Source organism: Phallusia mammillata, chromosome 7 (genome assembly GCF_965637545.1).
Source record: "Phallusia mammillata chromosome 7, kaPhaMamm4.hap1.1, whole genome shotgun sequence".
NCBI classification, from domain to species: Eukaryota; Metazoa; Chordata; class Ascidiacea; order Phlebobranchia; family Ascidiidae; genus Phallusia; species Phallusia mammillata.
In genome coordinates, this window is record NC_137258.1 from 7,852,454 (window position 1) to 7,876,559 (window position 24,106).

A 24,106-nucleotide genomic window follows, 5' to 3' on the forward strand; every position below is an offset into this window, starting at 1 on the left:
TACAGTCCCATACTAAATCCCAACCAACGGCGGCGGCTGGACAAAATGGGTTTGTGAAACATTTTATTTCACTTGTGGTAATCGGATATTTAAAATCCGGTTAATCGAATGTTCTAGTTATTGGAAAATTTTGGTTCATCGAACATTCCGTTTAACCGAATATTCTGAATAATCGAATATTTCGTTCAAACAAATATTTCGGTTACCGTAATCGAATATTTCGGTTAATCGAATATTCCGGACAATCGAATATATCGTTTAATCCAATATTCCGGTTAATCAAATATTCCGGTTAATCAATAATTCCGGATAATCGAATATTCCGGATAATCGAATATTCCGGATAATCTAAAACTCCGTTTAATCGAATATTCCGGATAATCGAATACTTCGGTTAAACGAATATTTCGGTTAATCGAATATTCCGGTTAATCGAATATTCCGTTTAATCAAACATTTCGTTTAAACGAATATTTCGGTTAATCGAATATTCCGGTTAGTCGAATATTTCGGATAATCGAGTATTCCGGATAATCAAATATTCCGGATAATCGAATATATCGTTTTATTTGAATATTCCGGATAATCGAATATTCCGGCTAATCGAATATTCCTGTTGATCAAATATTCCGGTTAATCGAATATTTCCATTAAATTAAATATTTCAATTCATCGAATGTTAAACATGATCAAATATCCCGACTAATCGAATGTTTTTCTCAGCCATAACTCAAAGGAACATCACAAATTCAAGAAAGTGTTCCTTTAAATCAGGGTTCTTCAACGGGGGTGATTTCGTCCACCGAGGGGGCGATGGTGACACTTTTTTAAGTTGCGGGAGGGGCGATTTGGTATTAAAGGGGGGCTATTTCAACATTAAGAATTCTATAAATATATACAAGAACTGTGAGACTCAGCTAACTTTAACTTACAAGCAGATTTTATTCGTGTTGCTAATACCTGGGACACAGGGCGCTTTAGCTTGAATATGCTGCTATTTAAACAAATTGTGTTTGCTGGCGATTGTTTTAATTTTTGTGAGCAAGTTTGGGCATTTAATTTGCCACAAGGGACACTTTATTGCGGCTATGTATGCTGACGGGCCATACTTTTTGAATACAACGGTTACAAGCTTTTCCCCAATATGGTTTTGCTTTCATACTTTCTATCCGCCTACTGGCGCTTCCCAAACTGCAAATATTTGAACATTTTATTTGGTAAATCTAGTGTCGAATAATGCCAAACAGAAGGCGATTGTTTGTGCAAAATCGTAATATATCATCTTGTCTATGATGTAACAAATTTTCCTCAGCTGCATAAGAATTGCCTGAAGTAGATCATGCGTGTTATAGTAGCAATTAAGTCAGGTTTTAACTGTTTAGTATAGCTTCTGTGTTGAAGACCCCTGCTTTAAATTAATCTGTTAACTAATGCGAGCAACAGAGATGTATTTCGACCATGTGTAATGGTTTGTGTGAGTTGACTTAAACAGTAATCAAAATGCTGACAGATTTCCTTTCCAAGCATACTTGTATGCTCAGTTTTTATGATTTTTACCGCACCAAAACAAACGCAATTCAAGTTTGTTAGTTTAAACTATGTCAAAAAGTACTGGAATTCCCAACCAGATCACCACCTCATTAAAATTGAAAGTGTGGAGCAGACATGAAGATAAAAAAAATCTGGTACCAACAAACCAAAGCTTTAAACAAGAGGGTCCCCAACTTTTCAAATGATGTCACAAACAAGATGCTTTAATTTGCTTTAATACACTAGGCTATCTATCGACTGATCCATTAAAATTGCTTCTAGGGTTTTGAAACAGGCCGCGATGGGCTTGTAAACTATGCGGCCCTTGCAAATCATCATTAACTTATCTATCACGCTGTGAAAAAAAGTTTGGTGACCTCTGGGTAAGACTAACAACGAGCTCATATGTATATGGAAGGATGATGTGATGCAGTATAGGGCTAATGGAACGTGTACAATACTAACATCAGTAACATGCTTTCGATTATCACTACGAGTTCGGTTTGCACCAAAAACTATTCAACTCTTATTGTATTTGTGTGGGACTGTACCTAATTCCTGTTTGCAGCAAGTGTTTTACATTGCGCGTCTGTGTTTGTCGCAACCCTTCGTCCAGTCAGTGTTAAGGGCAAAAACTAGGGATCGTGCGAATGACATCCTTTTTGAATTGGCGTCATGTGTAAAGTTTCAGCTTACTACGATACATATTCGTAAAATCGTGAGTTTAGTTTGCTTTGCATAAATTTGCGATAAAGTTAAAACGTCATTATTTAGTAAAGTATCAGAATTATCAAGCATTGCATCGTGTGTAAAATTTTTTATAATGCCTGCATAGGTGAGAGGGAAATTTTGGTCAGAAATCATCGCCTGTGACGTTCAGTTCCCAGTCAGGCAGGCCAGTGCAAGCCTGCATTTATGGGTTGCGTTTTTCGAAAGAATGCCTTGGCGGCATTTCCGTAGTCATGCGTATCATTTAAAGTCCTTTGGAACATTTTGCAAGGTACGGTTTTCATTGACTTTCTTCAGAAAGTATCGACATATGGAAGCAGCTAGTATTTTGTTATTATTAGATGGACTTTGGTACAGTAACTTTTGCCAAAGACATTTCAAATACAAAATATAACCCAGCTTACGTCTTTGTGACATGAAACTTGCAAACAATTTTTTACAAAGTTAGACCGAAACAAAATCTTTGCGTTTGTAAATTAGTAGGCCCCTTTCATCAGATAGCCTACAATTTATATTTATAATTTTCGTTGTTTGTAGTGGATTGGGATGTACTAAATATTTGTTATTTTGTGTATGGTTTATTTATTTATCAACTATTAGGGGCCGCTACGAAGAAATGCAATGGATTCGTTATGAAAGATTTCGGTCGTCAGAACAAAAACGACGCCGAATTAAGTCGGTTGGGGCAAATGCGATTTTGCTAAACCGGACACAATTAGACAAATTTTAAGAAGTCCCTGTGGCCAGCTAAATCAGGGAATTTCTGAAATATCCCAATTAACTATAGAAAGCTTAATTTAACGTAGGCTTCGTGTTACTTTTTACGTGAGAGCTATAACAATTAAATTAAGATACCATAAATGTTATTTATTGCTATTGCTGTTGTTGCGTAATGATGTTGGTTGTTTCAAAAATAGTTCTATACATTTGGACACGTATCAAACGGTTGATACGTAATACCAGAAGCTTGTGAATAAACAACGACATAAAACAAGCTGCTCTAAGACTGCAGTTTACATTAGTTACAAAAAACTGTTTCAAACTTGTGTTTGTCTAACGGTTTACCCAATGACGTTAAGTATAGTGAATAATTTCACTCTGACAGGTTTTTGCCTGAGGTATTGATAACAAACACGGGGGTAACCATTCCTGTTCGGTGAGTCGAGTTATTCGCCGTGTTATTTGACGAGTGAAATAGGTTTCGGATTTCCCCGAAAGTTCTGTTGTGTGACGATTTTAGGCAACGCATTTGAAAACAGAATTTCCCTTATCCCATAAGTAGTGGAACCTACGTGCTTTCTACGGGGTAAAAACGTTGTACTAATCCAAAGGGATTTTCCGCAAACCCTAAATCAACATCCAAAGTTGTTTACAAAAATCGTAAAACTTGCGCCTGACGTAGCAAACGACACCATTGTCTGAATGAGATTTCAAGCATGTTTAGCCCAAGTACATTGTTTTGCTTTTTCTTAGAATTGCGCACACAACCAATTTTTCGACGCCACGGCAACGTCGAGAATCACAACAAAAAAGACTTTAGTATATATATAAGCTATTGCTGGCAGGCATAATATCAAGTTTAGAGCTCTTCTGGCAAATGTATATTTATTCCGACGTTTCGACGTCCTATACAGGTCGCCTTCATCAGGGTACATTTACCCTGGCTTTAGGTTGAAAAAAACAAACACGACATGCGCAGTTACATTTCACCGATAGAGGTTTGTGAACATTTAGTTTTTCCAAGCACCGGTTATTGACCACAACGTCACATTAAACGCAAATTATTACGATAACCGAAACTCACGATAGCCCCTTCACTTTGTGAAGTTGGTTCAACAAAAGTAAATAACGCTTGTGGTGTGATTCGAAGTATTACAGACAATTGGTTTTCCCAGGAAAACCTGAAGACAGCAAACATTTCATTTCGATGACATCACGCACCCCAGCGTAAAGTCCCACTCTTGTGTTGATAAGAAGTCTCGCCAATTTTCAACACACACAGTGTAAAACTTCGCTGTTGGCTATAGGGTGAAAATAGATGTGGTCTTCGTGTTTTGAAAAACGAACAAAACTACTAAATGAAGATCAAAACGTAATGTCGACAGATATTAGCCCGAAATACACGACAAACATGTAAAGTGTCAACCATTTCTATGCTTTTCTACTTTTTTAGATTAAAACATTAACTCGTGCGAAGTTAATACCAGTAATAATCGATCAGCATGACTGACAAGTCTGGAACTGTGAGTTGCCCAGTCGTTTCGACGGCACCAGGAAAAGTTGAAGGACTGGTTTTGACTAAAGCATTGTGCGAAGGAGCCAAGCAAGTGTTTGGCTATTACGGAATACCGTTTGCCAAGCCACCTGTTGGCGAATTGCGTTTTGAACCTCCACAAAGGTAAGCGTTAAAATGTAATCGAGTACCAAACGTGTATTTCAGTTACAACAAAGCCACCTTAAACACGCGTTAGTTTTTGGTGGTAATTCGATGTGCTTATGATTTGATAAGACCTTAACAGAAACCCGAAAGATCGAATTCAAACGCGTTTCGGCCATTTTAGATGCGAACCTTGGGATGGTGTTCTCCAAGCAAAAATTCCACCCCCTTCTGCCATGCAGAGCCACAACTACGGCAGCAAACTGCTTCCGTACCTTTCCTTTCCGCTTGTCACAGAGAAAAGTGGTGGAATGAGCGAGGATTGTTTGTACGTAAATGTCTTCACCAACAACCCCGACAAGAATGCTAAAATGCCGGTAAATCTATTTAGTTGCAGTTAGAACTAACGGTAATTCAATATCTCATACATAATCGTTGAACTGTTGTGTTTTTAGGTGATCATATATATTCACGGGGGCGGGTTTACTGTCGGTTCCAGCGCCGCTTGTATTGGCAACGCACTTTGCAGTTTACACGATGTTGTGCTTGTTGGAATCCAGTATCGGGTAAACGCACTTGGCTTCTTCAGCACAGGGAAAGACACGCCATTGCCAGGCAACATCGGGCTGCTTGACCAAGTCCTGTCACTAGAGTAAGTTAAATCTTTAGTTTATTGTGCAGCCGTTTGCGAAATAACACATAAAATATAGCCCCGTTGTTATTGCTACTTGCTAGAAATTTTGTTTGGTGGATTATAGTGACATGGCTATCCACGCAGGGTATAAATCGCTTAACAAATGTGGGGACATTTTTCGTTTTTAAAAATACTTGTTATTGTACTTTTGCAGATGGACACGAGACAACATAGCTGCGTTCGGGGGTGATCCCGAAAACGTGACGTTACTGGGACAAAGCGCCGGTGCCGCTTCAGTGCACATGCACATTACGTCACCGCTGTCACGTGGTCTGTTTCACAAAGCGATAAGCAGCAGCGGATCAGGAACTAACTTGCGTAAGTGCTAAATAAATATTTGATATATTCTCAAAAATTTCCCAAAACCCATACCGAACAATTATTACGCATGTTTAGTAAATTCAACTAACGCATAGCATTAAATAGTACATTGCTTGGTTAAAATGTTTTTATGATCCATGTAGCTTTAGTAAAAGAAGATATGTCCGCTGAACGTGCCCAATTCCTTGAAGCGTTAAACATTACCGAAACGGACCCAGCAAAAATCATTGAACAGCTCAAGGAATTACCCGCTCAAAAAATTGTCGATGTTCAATTTGATACAGTAAGTCAAAATACAAAAACGAAATATTATTAAAAAAGTTATTATCTATCGAAAGACTAGACTAAATTTTACATTTTACAGCCTGGAAAGCAGTTGTTTGTTCCAACGGTGGATGGGAAATTTATACCAAAGCATACAACACAACTTCTCAAGGAGAAAAGTTTTGCGCCCGTACCCTACATCACAGGAGTGAACTTTACTGAAGAAGGCAGCCTACTAACATTGGACTTTGAAGAGGGATTTGCGGACGGACTTTCCAGAGAAAGAGGAATCTCCCTGGCAAAAGAGGAACTGATCGTTGCTGGCATCCCTGTATGTAAATTCGTAGTGAAGTTGTTTGAGTTCATAGCTTTTCAAATCTACTACATTTTAGACTAACAAAGTCGACCAGGTGTTGGAAGCATTGATTGAAGTTTACAAGAACGAATATGGAATGGACAAGTACTTCTGGAGCAAGTTGGTGTCCAACATCTTGGCCGACAACAACTTTGTCGTACCAGCGCTTAACACCGCCAAAGCACATTCAGGTTACACATGTCGGACTTAAAATAGTAATTAATCATAAACGCTCTAAGACTTGTTAGGTAAAAATGCTCTGTGAAAAAATCATTTGAATATAGAGTCCAAATGCTACCTCCTTGGTCTTTAGTCATATAGTAATAATAACATTCTTTGCATTCAATATTGTATGATTTTTTGTTTGTTATAACAGATGTGGGTAATGCGACGTATGTTTACCTCATGTCACAACAATTGCGAATGCATCACGACAAGGAGTACGGAAAAGGAGTAAAGCAAAGGCCGGACTTTTGTGTGGCAGATCACAGCGATGATCTTAACTTCACATTTGGCAACGCATTCGTCGACGCCCCAATTTTCAATGAGTCGAAATTTAGTGATGACGAGAAGACACTCAGCAAACAGTGGATGTCCATGTTGTGTAATTTTGCGGCCACAGGGTAAAAAATAATTTTGGAAACCCAATTAAAGAGAAATATAGGCCTAGCCTAGTGGGACGAAACGTTTTGGGAAAATAAGTTAAAAAATGACTAAACATCCTTGTGCAATGACCAACAAACGTCTAATTTTACCTCTCGGTTAGACGTTAGTGGAGTGTGACCAAAAACATACAATGTGTATTTATTTTGATACAGAAACCCAAACACCGCAGATTGTGAAACCTGGAAGAAGTTCGATTCGAAATCACAACATTACCTGTCACTTAAGCATCCGATGTCAACTAAAAGTTGTATGATGCAAAATCGCGTTGACTTTTGGACGAAAACTGTGCCCGAAATGTTGCTGTAATGTATATTGCGCCACCTTGTGACGCATTAAGTATATTGCCCCGCCTTGTGACGACCTTGCCGCATGCCCATATAAAAGCGTGCGTTTAACCTTTACCGTCATTCGAAGTGTCTTGTATATAGCTGTGGGCTTGTTGTGTCGCTGATTCATTTAATACAGTTGCAATACAATGTTTTAGTAGTTTTTAAACATAAAAGTTGATATCCTGATCGTATAATAAACGATTTAACATAGTACAAAATATAGGCTATTGTTTGTTTATGTGTTTGTTGACATAAAGTTTTAGGCTTTCCCGATTAGATTTCGTTTCGATGGTACTGACCGCTAACGTTGTTTAAATATGAACACTACGTTTTCCCGACACCTTAAATAAAGAGATCTAATTTCTGATCTGAAACTTTACTAAAACTCTCCAGTCTTTGAAACGCAGCTACTGTATGTCTTACTACATGTGATGATATGGGTGACGGATGGTCATGGATTTAGTGTTCCAGGTACTGTACATATATAGCAAAACAGATGATGATGATTACGATGACGTAACCGTAAATGTGGAAAAATGTGCTAAATAGCGACAAACGGCTATAATGAGGTTGAGTATTAATACTGTAACGATGACGAAACAAAACGATTATGCAAACACGTCATAAACGACTCGTATGATATTTGCACTATATTTTGTACCGCAATACATAATATTTAACACAGGCCACAAAACCTTAAATAAAACTAATAAAATATTGGAATTAAAATTCCGAGTCAAAGTCTGATACACTATTTATTTTATGGTTCCTAAAAAAAGAACAATACGCATGAAAATCGCTATGTCTCAAGTCTAAAACGTGTTTAAGTCGGTTTGTAGTTAAAGATATTTCAAGAAACATGTGCAGTCAGCGAACCTCGCAGTTTTAGACGACACAGGCTATACAGTCAACACAACGCGGCCTTATCTGTCAATTGTTGGTTGAGAGTGTAATGTAATTTGTTCGAAATGTGGTAGCTGCAAAAAGACCAAAACATGAGTAGTATACCCACAGGTAAAATTTTTGGATTATGAGTAGTGCAATTGGCATGTAGGCTAACACAAAATGATCAATAATACATACACCTTTGCAGGGTTACAAAAGTAGTAAAAGTTTCTTTGATAACATCAGCTAAAAGATTATTGAAACAAATTTAGGAACATAATTTACTAATAACAAAACCTAGTCTTGGAAAGCATAATTATTTGATCATCTGCCAAATGATTTTCATGTAACCCACATCTACATACAAAGTAGGCTGCATGCGCACTCACATCGACACATTGAAGAAAGCGCAACTCGCTTCCTTAATTATGTCACATTTGTTCCGTACTGCCACTGTCTTGTCAACAACTGTACAAATGAGGCCTGTTCGGTCAAAACATTTGGCAAGTTTGTCTTTATAATCGTTTATTCCAACTCGCGGTCTCATGATGGAAGATAACCAGGGAGTCGAACCGCTTGTCATACGGGTTCAGGTTCGGTTCGGGTTCGCTTCGTTGTGTTTTTATGGGTTCGGGTTCAGTTCCGGTTTTTAAAAATGGATATTTTCGGGTTCGGGTTTTGTTCCGGTTTGGGCAAAATAACTGGTCTGAACCGGTTTGTGGTTTTTAAACCGGTTCAAGTTTCCATTCGTTTCAACTTAATTCTAAGCATCATCTACCTGGAACTCCTAAAGAATTTTGAAATCGTGCAATGTTAATTTTTGACACGCCCTATAAGTGTTATCTCGCGTATTCTTCAGTGCGCTGTTTTTTGAAAAATCACAAAATATAAAACAGACTGCATCTTTCACTGGTTCGGTTCCGGTTCGGGTCCAACACCAAACAAAATATGGGGTTCAACTCCGGTTCGGGTTTTTAGGAAATCGTAATTAGCGGTTCGGGTTCGGTTCGGGTTTAACGAAATTAACCGCTCAAACCGGTTCGCGGGACGCGGGTTCGGGTTCAGTTCCGGTTTGACACCCTGAAGATAACAGATTATTTTATGCTCTTATCTGTCAATGCATTAATAACAAATCTGATACAATTAGCTACTACTGTTTAATTTTAGTGTGGACAAAATTTATTTCACTACTACTGTATCTAAATGTGACCATAGATATTATAAAGTTATAGTTTTATGGTATCTATGATGTGACAGAAATGTCAAATTCTTTGCCATTTATCTTTGGTAAAACCATAGATTACTTATGTTTAGTATTCTATGGTAAAACACCTCAGTACATTCACATCGATTGGTGCGCTTAAAACAATGTACAATTCTACGCTGAAAACGTACTCCGTCATTACATCACGCCATGTGTCCAAAATAAATCCCCAAGTATATTTTTTGTACAAATGTAAGATTTGTGATTTACAGCACCGAATATTGTGTGGTTTAGGTTTGTTTTACTTTTACAGTAAACATATTAGTAAGACAGTGGTTTTTTAGTCGTGTTTGATACCTTGGTTACACACATCTTAACTAATTTTATTTTTCGTTATAAAAGCAACAAACGTTTGTCGAAATGAGAATAGAATCATGTTCGTTTTGCTCGTCACCGGTGTACCCTGGTCACGGAACCACTTTTGTCAGAAATGACTGTAAAGTGTTCAACTTTTGTCGGGCAAAGTGTCACAAGGCTTTTAAGAAAAAGAGAAACCCTAGAAAGGTGAGAAACTGATAACTTACACCTTATGCCCATTATTTATCACATACTTTACTCAGGTGAAGTGGACCAAGGCGTACCGAAGATTAAATGGAAAAGATTTAACCAATGACACATCACTAGAGTTTGAAAAGCGTAGAAATTGCCCTGTGAAGTATAACCGTGAAACTTGGACAAAAACAGTTACTGCCCTGAAACGAATTGAAGAAATTAAGACAAAGAGACACAACCAGTTTATAATGAACAGGTATGCTATTAACTTACCTAAAGCAAACTAGGAGTTAAAGTTTTGCACACAGGAATTAATGCATTTTTCTATATTTTATTTACAGATTAAAGGTCGGAAAGGCTGTAGAAAAAGAAGCAGACATTCGCGAAGTTAAACAAAATGTTAATCTGATAAAATCCCCTGCTGCTGGATTAATTCAAAAACGACAACAAGAAGAAATTGTTGAAGTTCTACCAGAAGATGAAGAGATGGAAAATGCATAAAACCAAAAACAATTCCAATGCCTCATTAACTTTTTTACTAGTTTCTACACATCATTATAAAATAATATAAAAAGTATAGGAATGGTATGGTATCAAATTTATAGAGCTCTTCTGGCAAGTATTTAAAAAAATAAAAACACTTGTCAGAAGAGCTTTATAAACTTGGTGATAACATGATGTAAATGTTTTTTGATCGCAACCAAACAAGTATGGTGGCATAAGGATACTATGAACTGGATCTAGATACTTTAGTATTGGTTGATGATTGGTGACAAGTTTTGTATAAACTGATTGATGTTTATTTGTACCATTTGAAATAACATTGGTTGGCCGATGTAAATACTTTCCACAGATGACTGCTTAAGTAGATGCTGCAGCAGGCAAATAATATTGCCCCACAATAAAACTGATAAGTCCTCATTCTCTAAACCACAGGTCTTTGTACAGTGCATAAATACTTTATTAAAAGTGCAAGTCTACATGGTTATATTAACCATATTCCAAATACAGAAGTAAAAGCAGTGTGTATCGATAATATAGAGGAATGTGTATTTTTAAAAAATGGTCTCGAGAGAAAAGCAGCACCATGCCGATTTTTGATGTAACAGTCAACTTTTTCAATGTCTGTTGTCAGTGTCAATAAGCAGCTGGTAAGGTATTTGGATATTCTTGAAGAAGACTTGTACGCAGTAAAAACAAAGCTTTTTAAAGATACAGCCCTTAATTTTACAGTGGGGTTACACAATTTTTTTAAAAAGTTTAAAAAATCCAAGCAAATGAAATGTAGGTTTCAAACATAGTACTTCAATTTACAATAAATAGTAAACAATTGCTTTAGTCTTCAAAAAAAAAGATAAATGATTCATTTACTTTACTACAAAATAGAGGCAGGTATTTTTCTGCTATAAAAGTGCCACATTATTGTGAAACATACTGCAAACAGCAGCTGTTTAGATGCAAAATGTTCCCTAAGGAAGAACTCGCGAAGTTGGAGAAAGGATATTATTCGAAGAACCAACATGAAATTGTCCTTCTTTGCCCACCATTTTTCCTATCGCTTCCACCTATAAAGTGAAAAAAGTGGTTTAGGGTTGACCAATTAAATTGTGTTATTGCCAAGCCCAAAGATATCCATTGCGGCTTCCTTAGGCAAAATATCTCGGGGAGGGGGGGTATTCACCTGATTAGTATGACATGTAGACACTCCTTTAAGCATGTTATTTTTTCATTCTTCTGGTTTTTCGACAGTAATGTTAATTTTGAGGTACATTAAAACAAGGGCGAGCAAGGTGCACTTTGCCCCTACATATCAGTGACCAAAGTTATCTAGAAGTTGCTCTTTGATATAATGTACTTCTGTAGCTGGATTTACAATCTCATCTTTTGTTATTTACCTTTTGGATCAAGCATGGTTTATCCCAGACAAAGTATTATAATTTTGCGTGTGAAAATCTGTTATTCAAAAAAACGTTTTAAATCAAACGTCGCCCTGGCGTTTACCTGAAAGCCGATCTCGGCCAGTTTGGCGTGTGGCAAAATGCCTCTGCCGTCAAAAATGAAAGCTGGCTTCAACATTTTTTCGAATATTCTTTGGTAGTCAAGGGTCTGGAAAAAATCACAAGCGAGTGTTGAAATACGTGCGGTGTAGCGTGAACCATATTCCAGGGCGTTAACCTACTTTAAACTCGTCCCACTCAGTGCAAACCGCAATAGCGTGTGATCCTGAACAGGCCTCGTAGGGATCGTGGCAAATGGAAACAAGATCATCAACCGTCGCCGGGTTTTCGGTGATGGTCGGATGCTGCAGTTCCCTTAAGGTATTTATAAACAACATTATACATGTAACACCCCCGGCTATTGTGTTTACTTCTTGCTGTTTTGACTGCAGTAATAGTTTACAACGACAGAAATAATGCGAATAACCGACACAAAAACGGTGGGCAATGGCAGATTGCCACATAGAAAATGTACCAAATTCTTTCGGTTCAAATGCCACGTAAAGCTAAACCGAACAGTTTAACAAAATAATATGGGTCTTGCTTCAAAAAATCGAGTGCCCTGTGCGATGTTGTAAGTCGGGCCGGACTCATTTTAATTCTTCCTCCTTCGCGACGAGATTTCTCTATTTCACATGGATGTGCAAAAATCAGCACGCAATTTTCGTCATAATTAGAGGGTTTTGGGGTTAGTTCAGGATTGTATTTCCGGGGCCGTTCTTGCTCAGAGTCTTTGATAATTATCAAAGTTATAATGGGTCCGTTTTCAACTTTGCTTTGCCGGTTTCTACATCGTTGTAAACCCGCCATGGTACCACTGAATGCGCTGGTCGTATGATTCACACCGAACAATGTGTGTTTTTTGAAGAATGAACGGACATTGTTTGAAGCATATGAAGTCAATATCAGGGAAGGATATGTCAAAATAAATTTTATATGAAACATGTTTGAGTGCCGTTTTCGAATTGGTGACGTGGTACACATGCACATCTCGGACCGAAACTTACTGAAGTATTTAGCTATATTTAGTAATAAACGCCCTACAAGTTTTGGAAGGGATAAAACCGATAAATCATTTCCTGGTCCTGTTTTGCAAGGATGCCTATGTTTATCTGTTTAAAAAATAAATGTTTCAGGCATTGCCAGCAATCTGGAAGTTAGGCATTATACTGTGTAATACCCAGTTTAAAATGTACCGTCGATAACTCAAACTATTCTACGACAACATGTTTGGGTGAAACAACAACAGTGGGTCTAAACCTGTGGGTAATTGCCTTCAAAAGGTTATTTATTTGACATTTTTCAGGGGGTAATTGCATTGTGTTTTTGAGTTTTGATGAGATACATTACTGTCTTGGGACCAATAGTACAAAGCCGTTCATACTTTGGTATGTTCATTTAACTCCCCAATTGAAAGTGGCGAAACATAATTAACCTGTGAGGTAAAATTGTGACGCCGCCAAGGATATTTAGTTAACCAAAATCATCAACAAACAGAACAAAAGTCTTATCAACAGTATTGTTTAGAACAGAAGCGGGTGGAGCAGTAAGTGACCTATTTCACTGTTTGATCACTCAAACGTTAAACAAATCCACTGCCCTAAAAGTAAACATCCAAGGTTTCTCCTTACCTTTTTATTTGTTTTTCAGGCACTTTGGGGTCATATATTACTAGGTGTGCACCTTCATCAAGCAGATATTTTGAAACATAAATTGAGGATGATTCACGGGTGTCTCCTATGTTCATAAAACAAAAGTTTGAAGCAAAAATTTTTTTACATGTATTTATGGATTTTCTACCTGTGTCTTTTTTGAAGGCAAAGCCTAGCAAAGTAATCTGCTTCCCAGAAACAGTGTTGAAAAGTGATCCAATTATACGACTAGCAAATCTTCTTCTTTGGTAATTGTTGATTTCAATCACCTTGAAAACAGCATAAACCACACTAACTATCAAACCAAGTTATAGGCTAAGAGTGTAAAGAGATAAACGGTTGTCTTTAATACATTATTAAATGCAATAAACTCACCTGTTGCCAATAATCTGCTACTTCAGGCAAGTTCAATGCTTCACACAAATAAACAAGATTCAATACATCTTTCTGAAAGCAGCTTCCACCAAATCCAATCGAAGCATTTAAAAATTTGTCGCCTGAGAATTGCAAATGTTTTTCATGGAATCAGCTTTATTAAATCAATTAACTGCTTACCGATCCTTGTATCTTTTCCTATGGCATTTGCTACCTCACAGACATCAGCACCTGTTACTTCACACACAGCACTCATGGCATTGATGCTACTAATGCGTTGTGCAAGAAAGGCATTAGCTGCCTAAAATTTAAAACATATAATGCATACAACAAAACTAAAACTGATTACAATTGTTTGTTTATTTAAATAACTCACCAACTTTGACAGCTCAGAAGACCATGTGTTTGTTTTTATAATTTTCTCATTTGGAACCCAATGAGCATACACATCTACTAAAGCCTTAATTGCCTGTTGGCCCAAAACTGAGTTTTCCCCACCAATAAGCACGCGATCTGGCTTTAACAAATTAACAATTGCTGTGCCCTCCGCCAAAAACTCAGGGTTAGATAAAACCTGCAATATGAACACACATTTTACTAAAAAATTAACCAAAGTGGTGCATTTAAGAGTTATATTAAATTTGTACTTGCCTGGTATGTTGAACCAGGTTTGTTATTGGCAGTAAGGATACGAGAAATGCTTGCAGCGGCACGCACTGGAACCGTACTCTTTTCAACCACAATTTTGTGACCAGTGGTTACAGAGGCAATGTGTCTAGCACAGGATTCAACATACTTAAGGTCGGCTGCTCTGCCCTTACCAATTCCATAAGTTTTGGTAGGCGTGTTTACCTTAAAACAAATCAAGATTTAGTGCTTAATATACTTAAAAGAAAACAAATCGAATAGTACTGACGGATATAAAAATAAGATCTGCGTTTATAATGGCGGTATCAATGTTGGTCGAGAAAAATAGGTTCTTTCCTCTGCATTTTTTAACAATTTCTTCAAGACCTGGCTGAAAAGCATCAAAGTATAATAAAGTAATGAATTCTACCATATTTAACCATCTCATTTCGGGTTCCCAAACCTCATATATCGGAAGTTCATCGGAGTTCCAGGCATCAATTCGGGATTTGTTAAGATCAACCACAGTAACATCAATATCTGGGCATTTGTAAGCAATTACTGCACATGTTGGTCCACCAACATACCCAGCCCCAATGCAGCATATTTGTTTTACTGCCATATTTAAAAAAATCCAATAAAAAGATCCTAGGAAATTAAAGGTTACCCACAAGATTACCAGCAACTGTAAAGAGAGAGTATATCTGTGATTTTTTATGGTTACATACGCTTATACCGGTCGTTATATGGTGCTGATGGGCGGATGGCTACGGAAAAGCACACGAATACATTATTAACAAAACCAAATCTGTTTAAACAAACCGTTTTTAGCTCTCAGTTATCGGATCGGAAAAACCTTCTAAAATTCACATAATAATCTTGGTTTAGTCCGCAGACAAAAAAGTAATTCTTCATCAATACATCTTGTACAGTTTTTCGTTTCTCTTTCTTTTTACGACACACATCAGTGCCATCACAATCACAATCAGTCAAGCGAATCGGCGTATGGGGTTGATATGTTCGCCGGGTGTAGGCTACAATGGCATATCAAGAAGAGAAAGATTTCTAAGTCAATTAAAAAAATAATCGTAACAAACGGAATGTTGAAGAAAATTGTGGCCCAAAGAGTGTGTACATACCTTGTTCAGTTTCATAAAAAAGCCTATCTTGTTATGTTGTTAATATACGTAACCGATCAAAGCTAATAACAAACCACCATATAACAGCTGAGCGCATCAAACAGGCCTATCTATTCATCATCAGTAATTTACATTCGTCATTTCGCGCTTTTTAATTACACAGTGGCGCGGAAATTTTTGACTTCGTAAATGCTTTAGCGCTTTTATTCAAGTAGGCCTACTTTTAAATAAAGATTAAACAACTACAATGATCGTTTTGCGTCTGTTCTGAAATAGTCTTTAGAACAACATGGACTACACGTAGGCCTAATCTATATTAGAATCTTTCTGTTTTTTTAAAGATTGCTGGCGCCCCTTGCCAAACGTTGAAATAAAGCCCATCATTGCTGCTGGAGACGATAAAGCTAGCCTAATGCGATCACACCAAAATAATTTGCCACGTCTACCATGTCAGGAAAACTGACCCAACATGCCAAATTGACACTGTGGTAAGGAAATTGCTATTATTGTGGAAAATTGTAAGTTTTACAAATAGCTTGATAGTCGCAATTATGCATCAAGATAAGCGTCCTATAATTAGGCCTAGGCTATTAGCCTACATGAGAATCAAATATGTTAGTTGAGTCACACGAAGGCTAGCTTACATTTCTTTTTTGTGGCATTCCTGGTGTCAGGACATAGGCCAGTCGCTAGCCAACCACAGCTTATCAACTATGCAATCGTGGGTTTTTCGTGTCAGCCGACAGCATTTGTATACTTATAAAGTTTCCGTCTCACGTAAGTACGTTCGTGACTGGGTCCAGTAAGTTACCAAACAGTCGTGAGCCCAGTTGCATGTAACCTATCAGTTCACAACAGCCGATTAACAGTATGAGTAGGCTGCACAAAATGAAAAACACTGAAAAACCGACAATTTCCTACTTTCATCTGGTAAGCGCAAATTTTGGAGAAAGTGTAGTGTAGGCCTATGTAGTTCGTCAATATGTAGTGTATTATTGACTGTACATATCTTTTGTGCAGTACAAATACGCCAAGAGGGTTGACTGGATTCTAGTATTTTGCGGGTCACTGTGCTCAATTATCAGCGGCGCGAAATTTCCCTTGTTTTGGTTTCTGTTTGGAACCCTTATCGAGCAGTTCAACGAATTCGGTATTCAACTACGATGTGGTGACAACTGCAGTTACAACCATACATCCAAGTACGAGTAACTATCAGCTAAGTTGTTGACAGTCCTTACTAAACTGTGTATTTTAGCAAGTTTGGTGACATTCTTGGGCATCAACACGGTGACAACTTCTCGGTAAACGATGAGGGTAGCATTACTACTGAACGTATTGCGATGGTTGGATTTGCAGCGTTTTTTGTCGGCTGGTTGCAAGCATTTTGTTGGAGTTTATTTGGAGCAAGGTAACTATTTTATTACAAAAAGGCAATGTTTTCACTAGCTTAGCCTCGAGGATTTCCTAAAAAATGTTAATCCTGTTGCAAGTCATTATCGAAATTTATTTCACCCCGCGGGCAAATAGAAATGATTCTTTCATGCGGTGAGCATAAAAATTGGAAAGACTTGTTTAAAAGGTGAACTGGTATTTTTAACCTGGGGCGTTACCGATTTGCAGACAAGCTTCGAACATCAGACGCTTACTCTTTCGTTCTATTTTGCGTCAAGATATGACATTCCTTGATACTGCTTCAGTAGGCGAACTCAACAAATATTTGACAGAGTAAGTTAAACCCTACTTATAAGGTAATTTGCATTACACTAAGTTTCAGCTGAAAAGATTAAATGACCTTGAATGTACACAAAATACAAAAAATAGTATGGAACAATAGAAAAATTTGCTAAATTTTCTTAATAAGTGGAACCGTTCCATAAAGGGATACAGGCTTGATCAAATGCGGCCTCTCGGAAATGGTGTCAGCAACCATCAGCAACTTTGCAATGGTCATATTTTCCCTGGTCGTTTCGTTGTGGCTTAGTTGGAAGCTGGGTTTAACGGTCATGGCCCTTTCCCTTCTCATGGTTATCTCCAGAGCTTTGCTATTATGGGTGAGCATGAATAATGTTATAAAGGCACAAAATAGGCCGTTAACCGATTTTAAACGACCAGAGCAACAATTCTTTTAAAACGCGGGAGCACGAGGCTTACTCCAAAGCTGGAACTGTTGCCGAAGAAGCATTGTCGTCAATTCGTACCATCACAAGCCTCGGTTGCCAAGAGCAACAAAGTTTAAGGTAAACAATAAGTCGCTTCTAAATCGTATTCGAACTGCTGTAAATACCATGGGTAAAATAGAAAATACACATAAAAGACCCTTGATTAAAATTGGACTTGCTGTTTATCTTTGTGTAGTTATGAAGAAAGCCTTAAAACTACCAAAAAAGCTGTGTTGCGAAGCGGAGCAATTATGGGAGGTAGTATTGGGTGTGTTCGCCTAGCTATGGGACTCATCTACAGTATTTCGTTCTGGTATGGCGCGCAACTTTTCCTATCTGGCGAAATTAATGGTGGCGGAGAGGTGGCGAGCATCGTCTTTTGTGTACTTTTTGTTGCTCGCGGGGCAGCTGAGGTAAGTTTTGTATGATAACACATTTATGTTGTGAACTACACATAAACATGTTTTTAATTTTTTGTCAGTCGGTTCTATCACAAAAGCCATATTTTTCTGCCGGTTCTGTTACAAAAAGTCCATTGACAGTTACCAGTGATGCTAACCGGTTCGCTGATCTCATAAAATTTCGTGAGACGGTTCTATAGAAAGAATCAATCATTCTATTACAACCGGTGCGAACCGGCTGAATCCCACCACTGTGTATACATGCTAAGAACCCAATGAAAGTAATAAAATTAAGAATAGTAACACCTTTTGTATAGTACAGTGGTTCCCAAACTTTTTCATATTTTTTTCAAAACGGTCCGTTTGCCATTATTTCGAGGGTTCGCGGTCCTTAAGCTTAAATGTGTATTTCATAAAAACGAAAGTTGATTGCAGGATTTTAGCTAGTTATGCAAAATTGCGCATAACAATCATCCAAAGACAGCAAGTAACATCACAAACAGGATAAAAACATTACGATTGTGCGCGAACAATTACATTTTTGATAGTTGTCATTCAATAAAGGCCATTGTTTAGCAATGGAGACAGTCGATTCTCAATTCTATTTTGATTTAAACTTATTTAGTGGCACAAACTGACGCCAAATAAGATTATATAATTACTTCAACCGCTTCGCGGTCCCCCCAAAATTGCCTCACGGACCCCTAAAGGACCGCGGACCCCAGTTTGGGAACCGCTGGTATAGTATTATCACACCTGGAAACTCATACATTAAGTGGAGATTTTCGTAATGTTGTTTGGCATAAACTGACCACTGCACTTTGTTGGCGTTCAGTGACGCGTGTTATGGTATTGCGCCAACCTCGACTTTGTATTGTTTTCCACACGTAAAGGTGTAATTTTGTCGCAGATCGTTAACGGTGCAGAAACCTTCACCGATGCCAAAATTGCAGGACAACGTGTTCTCCCAGTGGTTGACCGGACATCAAACATCGATATTTTTTCAATGGAGGGCACAAAGCCGGCCAACCTTAATTGGTCGATCGAGTTCGACCATGTTGACTTTTCGTACGAAACGCGCCCAAATGCTAAGGTATACTAATAACAAATAAATTTCCCGATACCTAGGCTGGCATCAACGACATTTTGTTCGGTTTTATGTCCAGGTTTTGTCGACGTTCAACCTCAAGGTTCCTTCGCGTAAAACTGTGGCGCTGGTTGGTTGCAGCGGATGTGGAAAAACAACAGTGGCGAAACTTGTACAACGGTGGTACGATGCCAACGTAAATATTAAAATGCGTTTTACACTAAACACACCATAAGATAATTTATCGTAGCTTTGTTTTTGCTATAGGGTGGACAGGTAAAAATTGGAGGTTACGACATCCGTAAGTTGAACGTGCTTTGGCTGCGAGAACAAATTGGATTTGTGGCACAAGAGCCTGCACTTTTTAATGCAACTATAGCCGAGAATATTCGCTGGGGAAAGGATGGAGTCACTAGAGAAGAAATGCACGAAGTAGCCAAACAAGCCAACGCCTTCAATTTTATTATGGAACTACCTGACGTGAGTTTAAACCAGTAATACTGTGATAAAAAAAAAACTTGTTCATTTCAAGCTCAATGCTACATGACACGATTTGAAAATCTGTAAAGAAATTTGAAACTGAAGTTGGAGATCGGGGAATAAAACTTAGCGGAGGTCAGAAGCAACGAATCGCGATCGCTCGGGCGTTAGTTCGCGACCCGAAAATTCTTTTGTTGGACGAGGCGACGTCGGCCTTGGACGCTGAAAATGAAGCGCAAGTTCAGATGGCTTTAGAAAAAGCGTCGCAAGGTAAGCGAAAAAGGACACGTTTGCAGCACAAAACTGAATGTCTATGATTTTTTGCTTATACAATAGGCAGGACTACGATAATCATTGCCCACAGACTTTGCACCGTAAAAAATGCCGACAGCATTTTTGTCCTTGAAAATGGCCGAGTGGTGGAGGAAGGAAGTCATGAAAAACTTGTTCACAAGCCATTAGGAAGATACAAAAGCTTAATTGAACATCAATATTTCGAAGATAGTTCATTGATAACAATCAACCCCCAATGTGGTAAACCTTTAAAACAGCATGTTCCGTTGGACGTACGGTTTCAGTCAAACAAAATTTCATCTTTATTAGATCACAAGACCGATATGTTGCCAAAGGTAAAACTAACTTGTCAGGTGGAGCAAATAGACAAACCATGCGATGAAACTGAAATGGACAAAGACGAAAAAGAAATCCCATTTTTGAAGGTTCTTTCCTTGAGCAAGCCTGAGTGGAAATACATGACTTGTATGATTTAATGCTCTTTCGTATGGCAACTTTTGTCTTTCTAATATTGTTTTATGTTTAGTGGGAGTTTTCTTTGCAAGCATTGCAGGGTGCACCGACAGCGTCCTAGGCCTGTTGATCGGACTTTTCATTTCTCTGTTTATTGACTACCGACCTGAGGTTCTATCCCAAACAATCAAACAATTGGCGGGTGCGTTTGTGGGTCTTAGCGTTTTGGACGGAGCAGCGTATACTGTAGAGGTGAAAAATTTCTAATAAAAAAATGACGATGGATTTTTACTTTATCTTTCGTATTAGAAAGTTGCATTCTCAAAGTGTGCGGGTGAACTCATTTTTCGTTTACGAAGTCGGTTGTTCTGCGCGTTGTTAAAGCAAGACATCGGTTACTTTGATAAGCTCGAAAACAACTGCGCCAAGCTGTGCGACAGATTATCTTCTGATGCTGATCAAGCGACAGGAATGACAATTGGTCGCATCAGTTACCTTACGAAGATCCTATCAGCCCTTGGTAAGCTAATGTAGTCCCATTTTTTGGCAAAATTTTGTGTAATGTTTTAAACCTGTGGCACAAACAGATACATTGTGGAAAATCTACCAACACCGTACCTCACGGCAGACCCGCATTTGATAATTTTCGATAGGTGGCGCAAAGAGATTTTTTTTATTTAAAACGTTATAACTTATCTCTAAAAATGCTCAGGGCTAGGGCTGTTGGGGTCGGGGTAAGGTATTAGCATTTTAAAATTAATAAAACTATGGCAAAAGAACTTAGTTTCTAATGTAAAATTTTCAAAAACTTACTTCCCAACCCTACCCCTCTTTAGCCAGCTAAATAAATAATTTAGCTCTTTGCGTTACCTATCGAAAATTAGTTAAATGAGGTCTGCCGTGAGGTATGATGTTAGTAGCTCTACAATACGTTTGACGGGTTTTCTAAAAACAACCATGTACAAGTCAATTTTAACCAATTTTAGACAGTCAGTTTAAACACTAATGAATTCACAGTGTGTGCTACCGTCATATGTTTTGTCCTGAGTTGGAAGCTTGGTTTGTTTTCGATTGCCTTATCACCCATCATTCTTGTTGGTGCGTTTCTTGCTACTGTTTTGTTTTTGAAGAAATCTTCCCAGAGTAAGTTTTAAGAAATCAAAATACACATGTACAATACACATTATATGTAATACATGTTTCGTATAGGCGAGGTTGGGGAAATTATTGGAAACATGCAAACAGTTGTAGGTTTATCCGGTGAACACCGCGCCCTTGCGACATATCAGAACATGCTGCATTTACAAAGCAGGTGTGGTTTTCACGTGTCTGCTTCGTTTATGACACTACCTAGTAATTTAAACAATCAAAATGTTCCAGATTTGATATAAAACAAGCTATTCTAGTCGGCCTTAGCTATGGGTTTTCTCAATCCTCTATGGTTTTTGTGTATGCCGCTATCAATCGTCTTGGTTTGTATTTAATGGTCAACGACGGTCTCCCACCAGAAAATGTATACAAGTAAGTGTATTATTTATTAGGCCGACTAAAGTGAAAATAAAATCGTACTCCTTTTGTAGAATCACGGCGGTAATAATTTTTGCAGCAATCTTGGCGGGTCGGAATACTCCCTTTGCACCAAATGTTCCAGAAGCAAAAAACGCCGCAAAAAGAGTGTTTGGATTGCTCGAACGAAAACCTGAAATCAATCTAGATAATTTACAAAACCATAGACCGGTAATTGCCTAATCGTGCTTTTAATGACATACTTGATGATAACATGTAAAGCCATCATATGAAGTCTAGCGGCTTAAATATCATGAAATTTATATACTCAGGTTCATTGCATTGGAGATATAACTTTCGAAGACGTAAGCTTTCGCTATCCTTCGAGAACTCAACACCCTGTACTCGAACAACTGAGTTTTTCCGTGAAAAGCGGCGAGACTCTTGCACTGGTTGGTAAATCGGGATGTGGAAAATCTACTTGTGTCCAGCTTCTTCAAAGATTTTACGACGTCGACAAAGGCTCTATTGTAAGTTTCACTCATATTTCGACAATTCAACGACATATGCAGTTCATTAACTTCGTTAATTTGATTAGAAAATAGACGGTTGTGACATTCGCAATTTGGACGTATCCTGGCTTCGAAGTCAACTCGGTGTTGTGGAGCAAGAACCTGTAATTTTCGACAAGACGATTCTTGAAAACATAAGGTTCACTTTCAAAGATTTAGTGTAACAGGTGTTAGCACTAAACCTTTTGTACTTTAGTTTGGGTGAACCCCTGCAGCAGATAGAAGCCGAAAATCTGCTTGAAATGTCACATTTGCAAGAAACTCTACATATACTGAACAAAGTAAGTTTTGAAATGCGGTTAATCCCTTGTTTTCGATCGACATCTGTGACATGAGGTAAACTATCGACCGAAACAGTCTAGAACACGTCTTTGTTACCAACAATTTGGGCGAAGGCACTTTGCAGAATAGTCCACCACGTTTCAAACGTAGCCAAAATAAACACTGCGCATGTACCCAGAAAATGTGCGAATTAAACCTGATTTTTGTTGATTTGCAACAAACCATTTTATTTATACAACACAGAGTGGAACCACGACTGTAGGCCGTCGAGGAATATTTCTGTCGGTTGGGCAAAAGCAGCGAGTGGCTGTGGCGAGAGCATTAGCTCGAAACCCAAAGGTCCTTCTGCTGGATGAGGCCACAGCTTCTCTAGACGCAGAGAGCGAAAAGGTGTGACTTGTTGTGTTAAATTGCATTGACAAACATTTTTTCTCTGTCGCCTGTTGTGCAGTATGGAGCTAGTACGTTGGTTTGAGGAATTTGCAAACATGTCATTTACTTTGCAAACAGGTGATACAAAATGCACTGGATCAGGCAAAAAGTGGTAGAACTTGCATCATCGTTGCACATCGGTTGTCGACTGTTAAAAATGCCGACAAAATTGCTGTTATTGAAGAAGGAAAAATCGCTGAGATTGGTACACACAATGAATTGATGAATATAAACGGCGTGTATTCCAGGTTTGTTTAACAAGATCGTGCAACCGTTGTAACGCATGATAGTTTTACCAGGTAAAAACAGTTTTCTCCTTTTGTTTTTAGATTAGTCGAAGCCCAACACATCCAGGATTAGTGCAAAGTTGACTATTTTAAACCTTATTTTTTGTCGTTATTGCGCACAAAGACAAGAATACATTCAAAATATTGGTCTTCACAAAATACTTTGTTTATGAGTTATTTAATGATTTAAATTTCAGCACATTACAATCCGATTAAGATTTATATTGGACTGCCTAATTTTCACAGAGTTTAATTTCTAGAAAACCTTAATTTTTCATTTTTTGTGCACAACTTAGTCAGCAACCAGCACCGTTTAACACACGAAACAACCGCTTTTCCAAAAATCCCCCAAAAGAGTATATTTAACAATGTGTATTTGGGTCAAAAGTTACTCTACACTTTTTGTAGTTTAGTATAAATATTGACCAACGATTTACAAACAGTAACTATCGCCAAA

General features: G+C 38.0%; 4 protein-coding genes across 7 annotated transcripts; 3 read left to right on the forward strand and 1 right to left on the reverse strand.

The window, feature by feature from the left end:
* The first annotated feature begins 4,437 nt into the window (after positions 1 to 4,437).
* Positions 4,438 to 7,483, forward strand: LOC145238152 (carboxylesterase 1F-like). The gene is made up of 9 exons (XM_080101230.1): positions 4,438 to 4,657; positions 4,821 to 5,013; positions 5,092 to 5,288; positions 5,485 to 5,648; positions 5,795 to 5,934; positions 6,016 to 6,246; positions 6,308 to 6,461; positions 6,647 to 6,893; positions 7,089 to 7,483. The coding sequence occupies exons 1-9, from the start codon at positions 4,482 to 4,484 to the stop codon at positions 7,240 to 7,242; spliced, it is 1,656 nt and encodes a 551-aa protein (XP_079957356.1). The 5' UTR covers positions 4,438 to 4,481; the 3' UTR covers positions 7,243 to 7,483.
* A 2,204-nt stretch (positions 7,484 to 9,687) lies between these two features.
* LOC145238154 (putative ribosome biogenesis protein RLP24) lies at positions 9,688 to 10,827 on the forward strand. The gene is made up of 3 exons (XM_080101233.1): positions 9,688 to 9,918; positions 9,975 to 10,162; positions 10,248 to 10,827. The coding sequence occupies exons 1-3, from the start codon at positions 9,775 to 9,777 to the stop codon at positions 10,405 to 10,407; spliced, it is 492 nt and encodes a 163-aa protein (XP_079957359.1). The 5' UTR covers positions 9,688 to 9,774; the 3' UTR covers positions 10,408 to 10,827.
* Positions 10,828 to 10,845: 18 nt separating this feature from the next.
* On the reverse strand, positions 10,846 to 15,262 carry LOC145238153 (UDP-glucose 6-dehydrogenase-like). Of its 2 annotated transcripts, XM_080101231.1 has the most exons (11): positions 15,021 to 15,262; positions 14,847 to 14,948; positions 14,582 to 14,782; positions 14,307 to 14,504; positions 14,111 to 14,231; positions 13,931 to 14,052; positions 13,704 to 13,824; positions 13,535 to 13,640; positions 12,086 to 12,218; positions 11,908 to 12,012; positions 10,846 to 11,471 (listed from the first exon to the last, which is right to left on the reverse strand). In XM_080101231.1, exons 1-11 carry the CDS (start codon positions 15,177 to 15,179, stop codon positions 11,376 to 11,378), a joined length of 1,464 nt encoding a protein of 487 aa, XP_079957357.1. In that variant the 5' UTR covers positions 15,180 to 15,262; the 3' UTR covers positions 10,846 to 11,375. The 2 variants fall into 2 exon arrangements, with proteins under 2 accessions (XP_079957357.1, XP_079957358.1); XM_080101232.1 differs by lacking the exon at positions 14,847 to 14,948.
* Positions 15,263 to 16,114: 852 nt separating this feature from the next.
* Positions 16,115 to 23,791, forward strand: LOC145237530 (multidrug resistance protein 2-like). 3 transcript variants are annotated; one of them, XM_080100433.1, is made up of 25 exons: positions 16,115 to 16,184; positions 16,717 to 16,895; positions 16,952 to 17,104; positions 17,317 to 17,421; positions 17,576 to 17,747; positions 17,809 to 17,933; positions 18,052 to 18,268; positions 19,167 to 19,349; positions 19,423 to 19,539; positions 19,611 to 19,823; positions 19,913 to 20,093; positions 20,160 to 20,357; positions 20,427 to 20,582; positions 20,644 to 20,822; positions 20,880 to 21,090; positions 21,588 to 21,713; positions 21,780 to 21,882; positions 21,951 to 22,091; positions 22,151 to 22,307; positions 22,409 to 22,606; positions 22,675 to 22,787; positions 22,845 to 22,929; positions 23,174 to 23,320; positions 23,441 to 23,610; positions 23,692 to 23,791. In XM_080100433.1, exons 3-25 carry the CDS (start codon positions 17,037 to 17,039, stop codon positions 23,720 to 23,722), a joined length of 3,396 nt encoding a protein of 1,131 aa, XP_079956559.1. In that variant the 5' UTR covers positions 16,115 to 16,184; positions 16,717 to 16,895; positions 16,952 to 17,036; the 3' UTR covers positions 23,723 to 23,791. The 3 variants fall into 3 exon arrangements, with proteins under 3 accessions (XP_079956559.1, XP_079956557.1, XP_079956558.1); XM_080100431.1 differs by lacking the exon at positions 16,115 to 16,184 and adding an exon at positions 16,330 to 16,626; XM_080100432.1 differs by lacking the exons at positions 16,115 to 16,184; positions 16,717 to 16,895; positions 16,952 to 17,104 and adding an exon at positions 17,133 to 17,241.
* The last annotated feature ends 315 nt before the right edge of the window (positions 23,792 to 24,106 follow it).

Bases quoted from the DNA above. Each gene is read 5' to 3' on its own strand.
- LOC145238154 (XM_080101233.1), top strand. From the start codon at position 9,775: ATGAGAATAGAATCATGTTCGTTTTGCTCGTCACCGGTGTACCCTGGT. The intron at 9,919-9,974 runs GTGAGAAACTGA...TACTTTACTCAG, and splicing joins AAAAGAGAAACCCTAGAAAG to GTGAAGTGGACCAAGGCGTA. The intron at 10,163-10,247 runs GTATGCTATTAA...TTTTATTTACAG, and splicing joins AACCAGTTTATAATGAACAG to ATTAAAGGTCGGAAAGGCTG.
- LOC145238152 (XM_080101230.1), top strand. From the start codon at position 4,482: ATGACTGACAAGTCTGGAACTGTGAGTTGCCCAGTCGTTTCGACGGCA. The intron at 5,014-5,091 runs GTAAATCTATTT...TTGTGTTTTTAG, and splicing joins ACAAGAATGCTAAAATGCCG to GTGATCATATATATTCACGG. The intron at 5,935-6,015 runs GTAAGTCAAAAT...TACATTTTACAG, and splicing joins TCGATGTTCAATTTGATACA to CCTGGAAAGCAGTTGTTTGT.
- LOC145238153 (XM_080101231.1), bottom strand. From the start codon at position 15,179: ATGGCAGTAAAACAAATATGCTGCATTGGGGCTGGGTATGTTGGTGGA. The intron at 14,232-14,306 runs GTGAGTTATTTA...TTTAAATTTTAG, and splicing joins CTTCTGAGCTGTCAAAGTTG to GCAGCTAATGCCTTTCTTGC. The intron at 12,013-12,085 runs GTAGGTTAACGC...GATTTTTTCCAG, and splicing joins CTGAGTGGGACGAGTTTAAA to ACCCTTGACTACCAAAGAAT.
- LOC145237530 (XM_080100431.1), top strand. From the start codon at position 16,567: ATGAGTAGGCTGCACAAAATGAAAAACACTGAAAAACCGACAATTTCC. The intron at 16,896-16,951 runs GTACGAGTAACT...TGTGTATTTTAG, and splicing joins AGTTACAACCATACATCCAA to CAAGTTTGGTGACATTCTTG. The intron at 18,269-19,166 runs GTAAGTTTTGTA...ATTTTGTCGCAG, and splicing joins TTGCTCGCGGGGCAGCTGAG to ATCGTTAACGGTGCAGAAAC.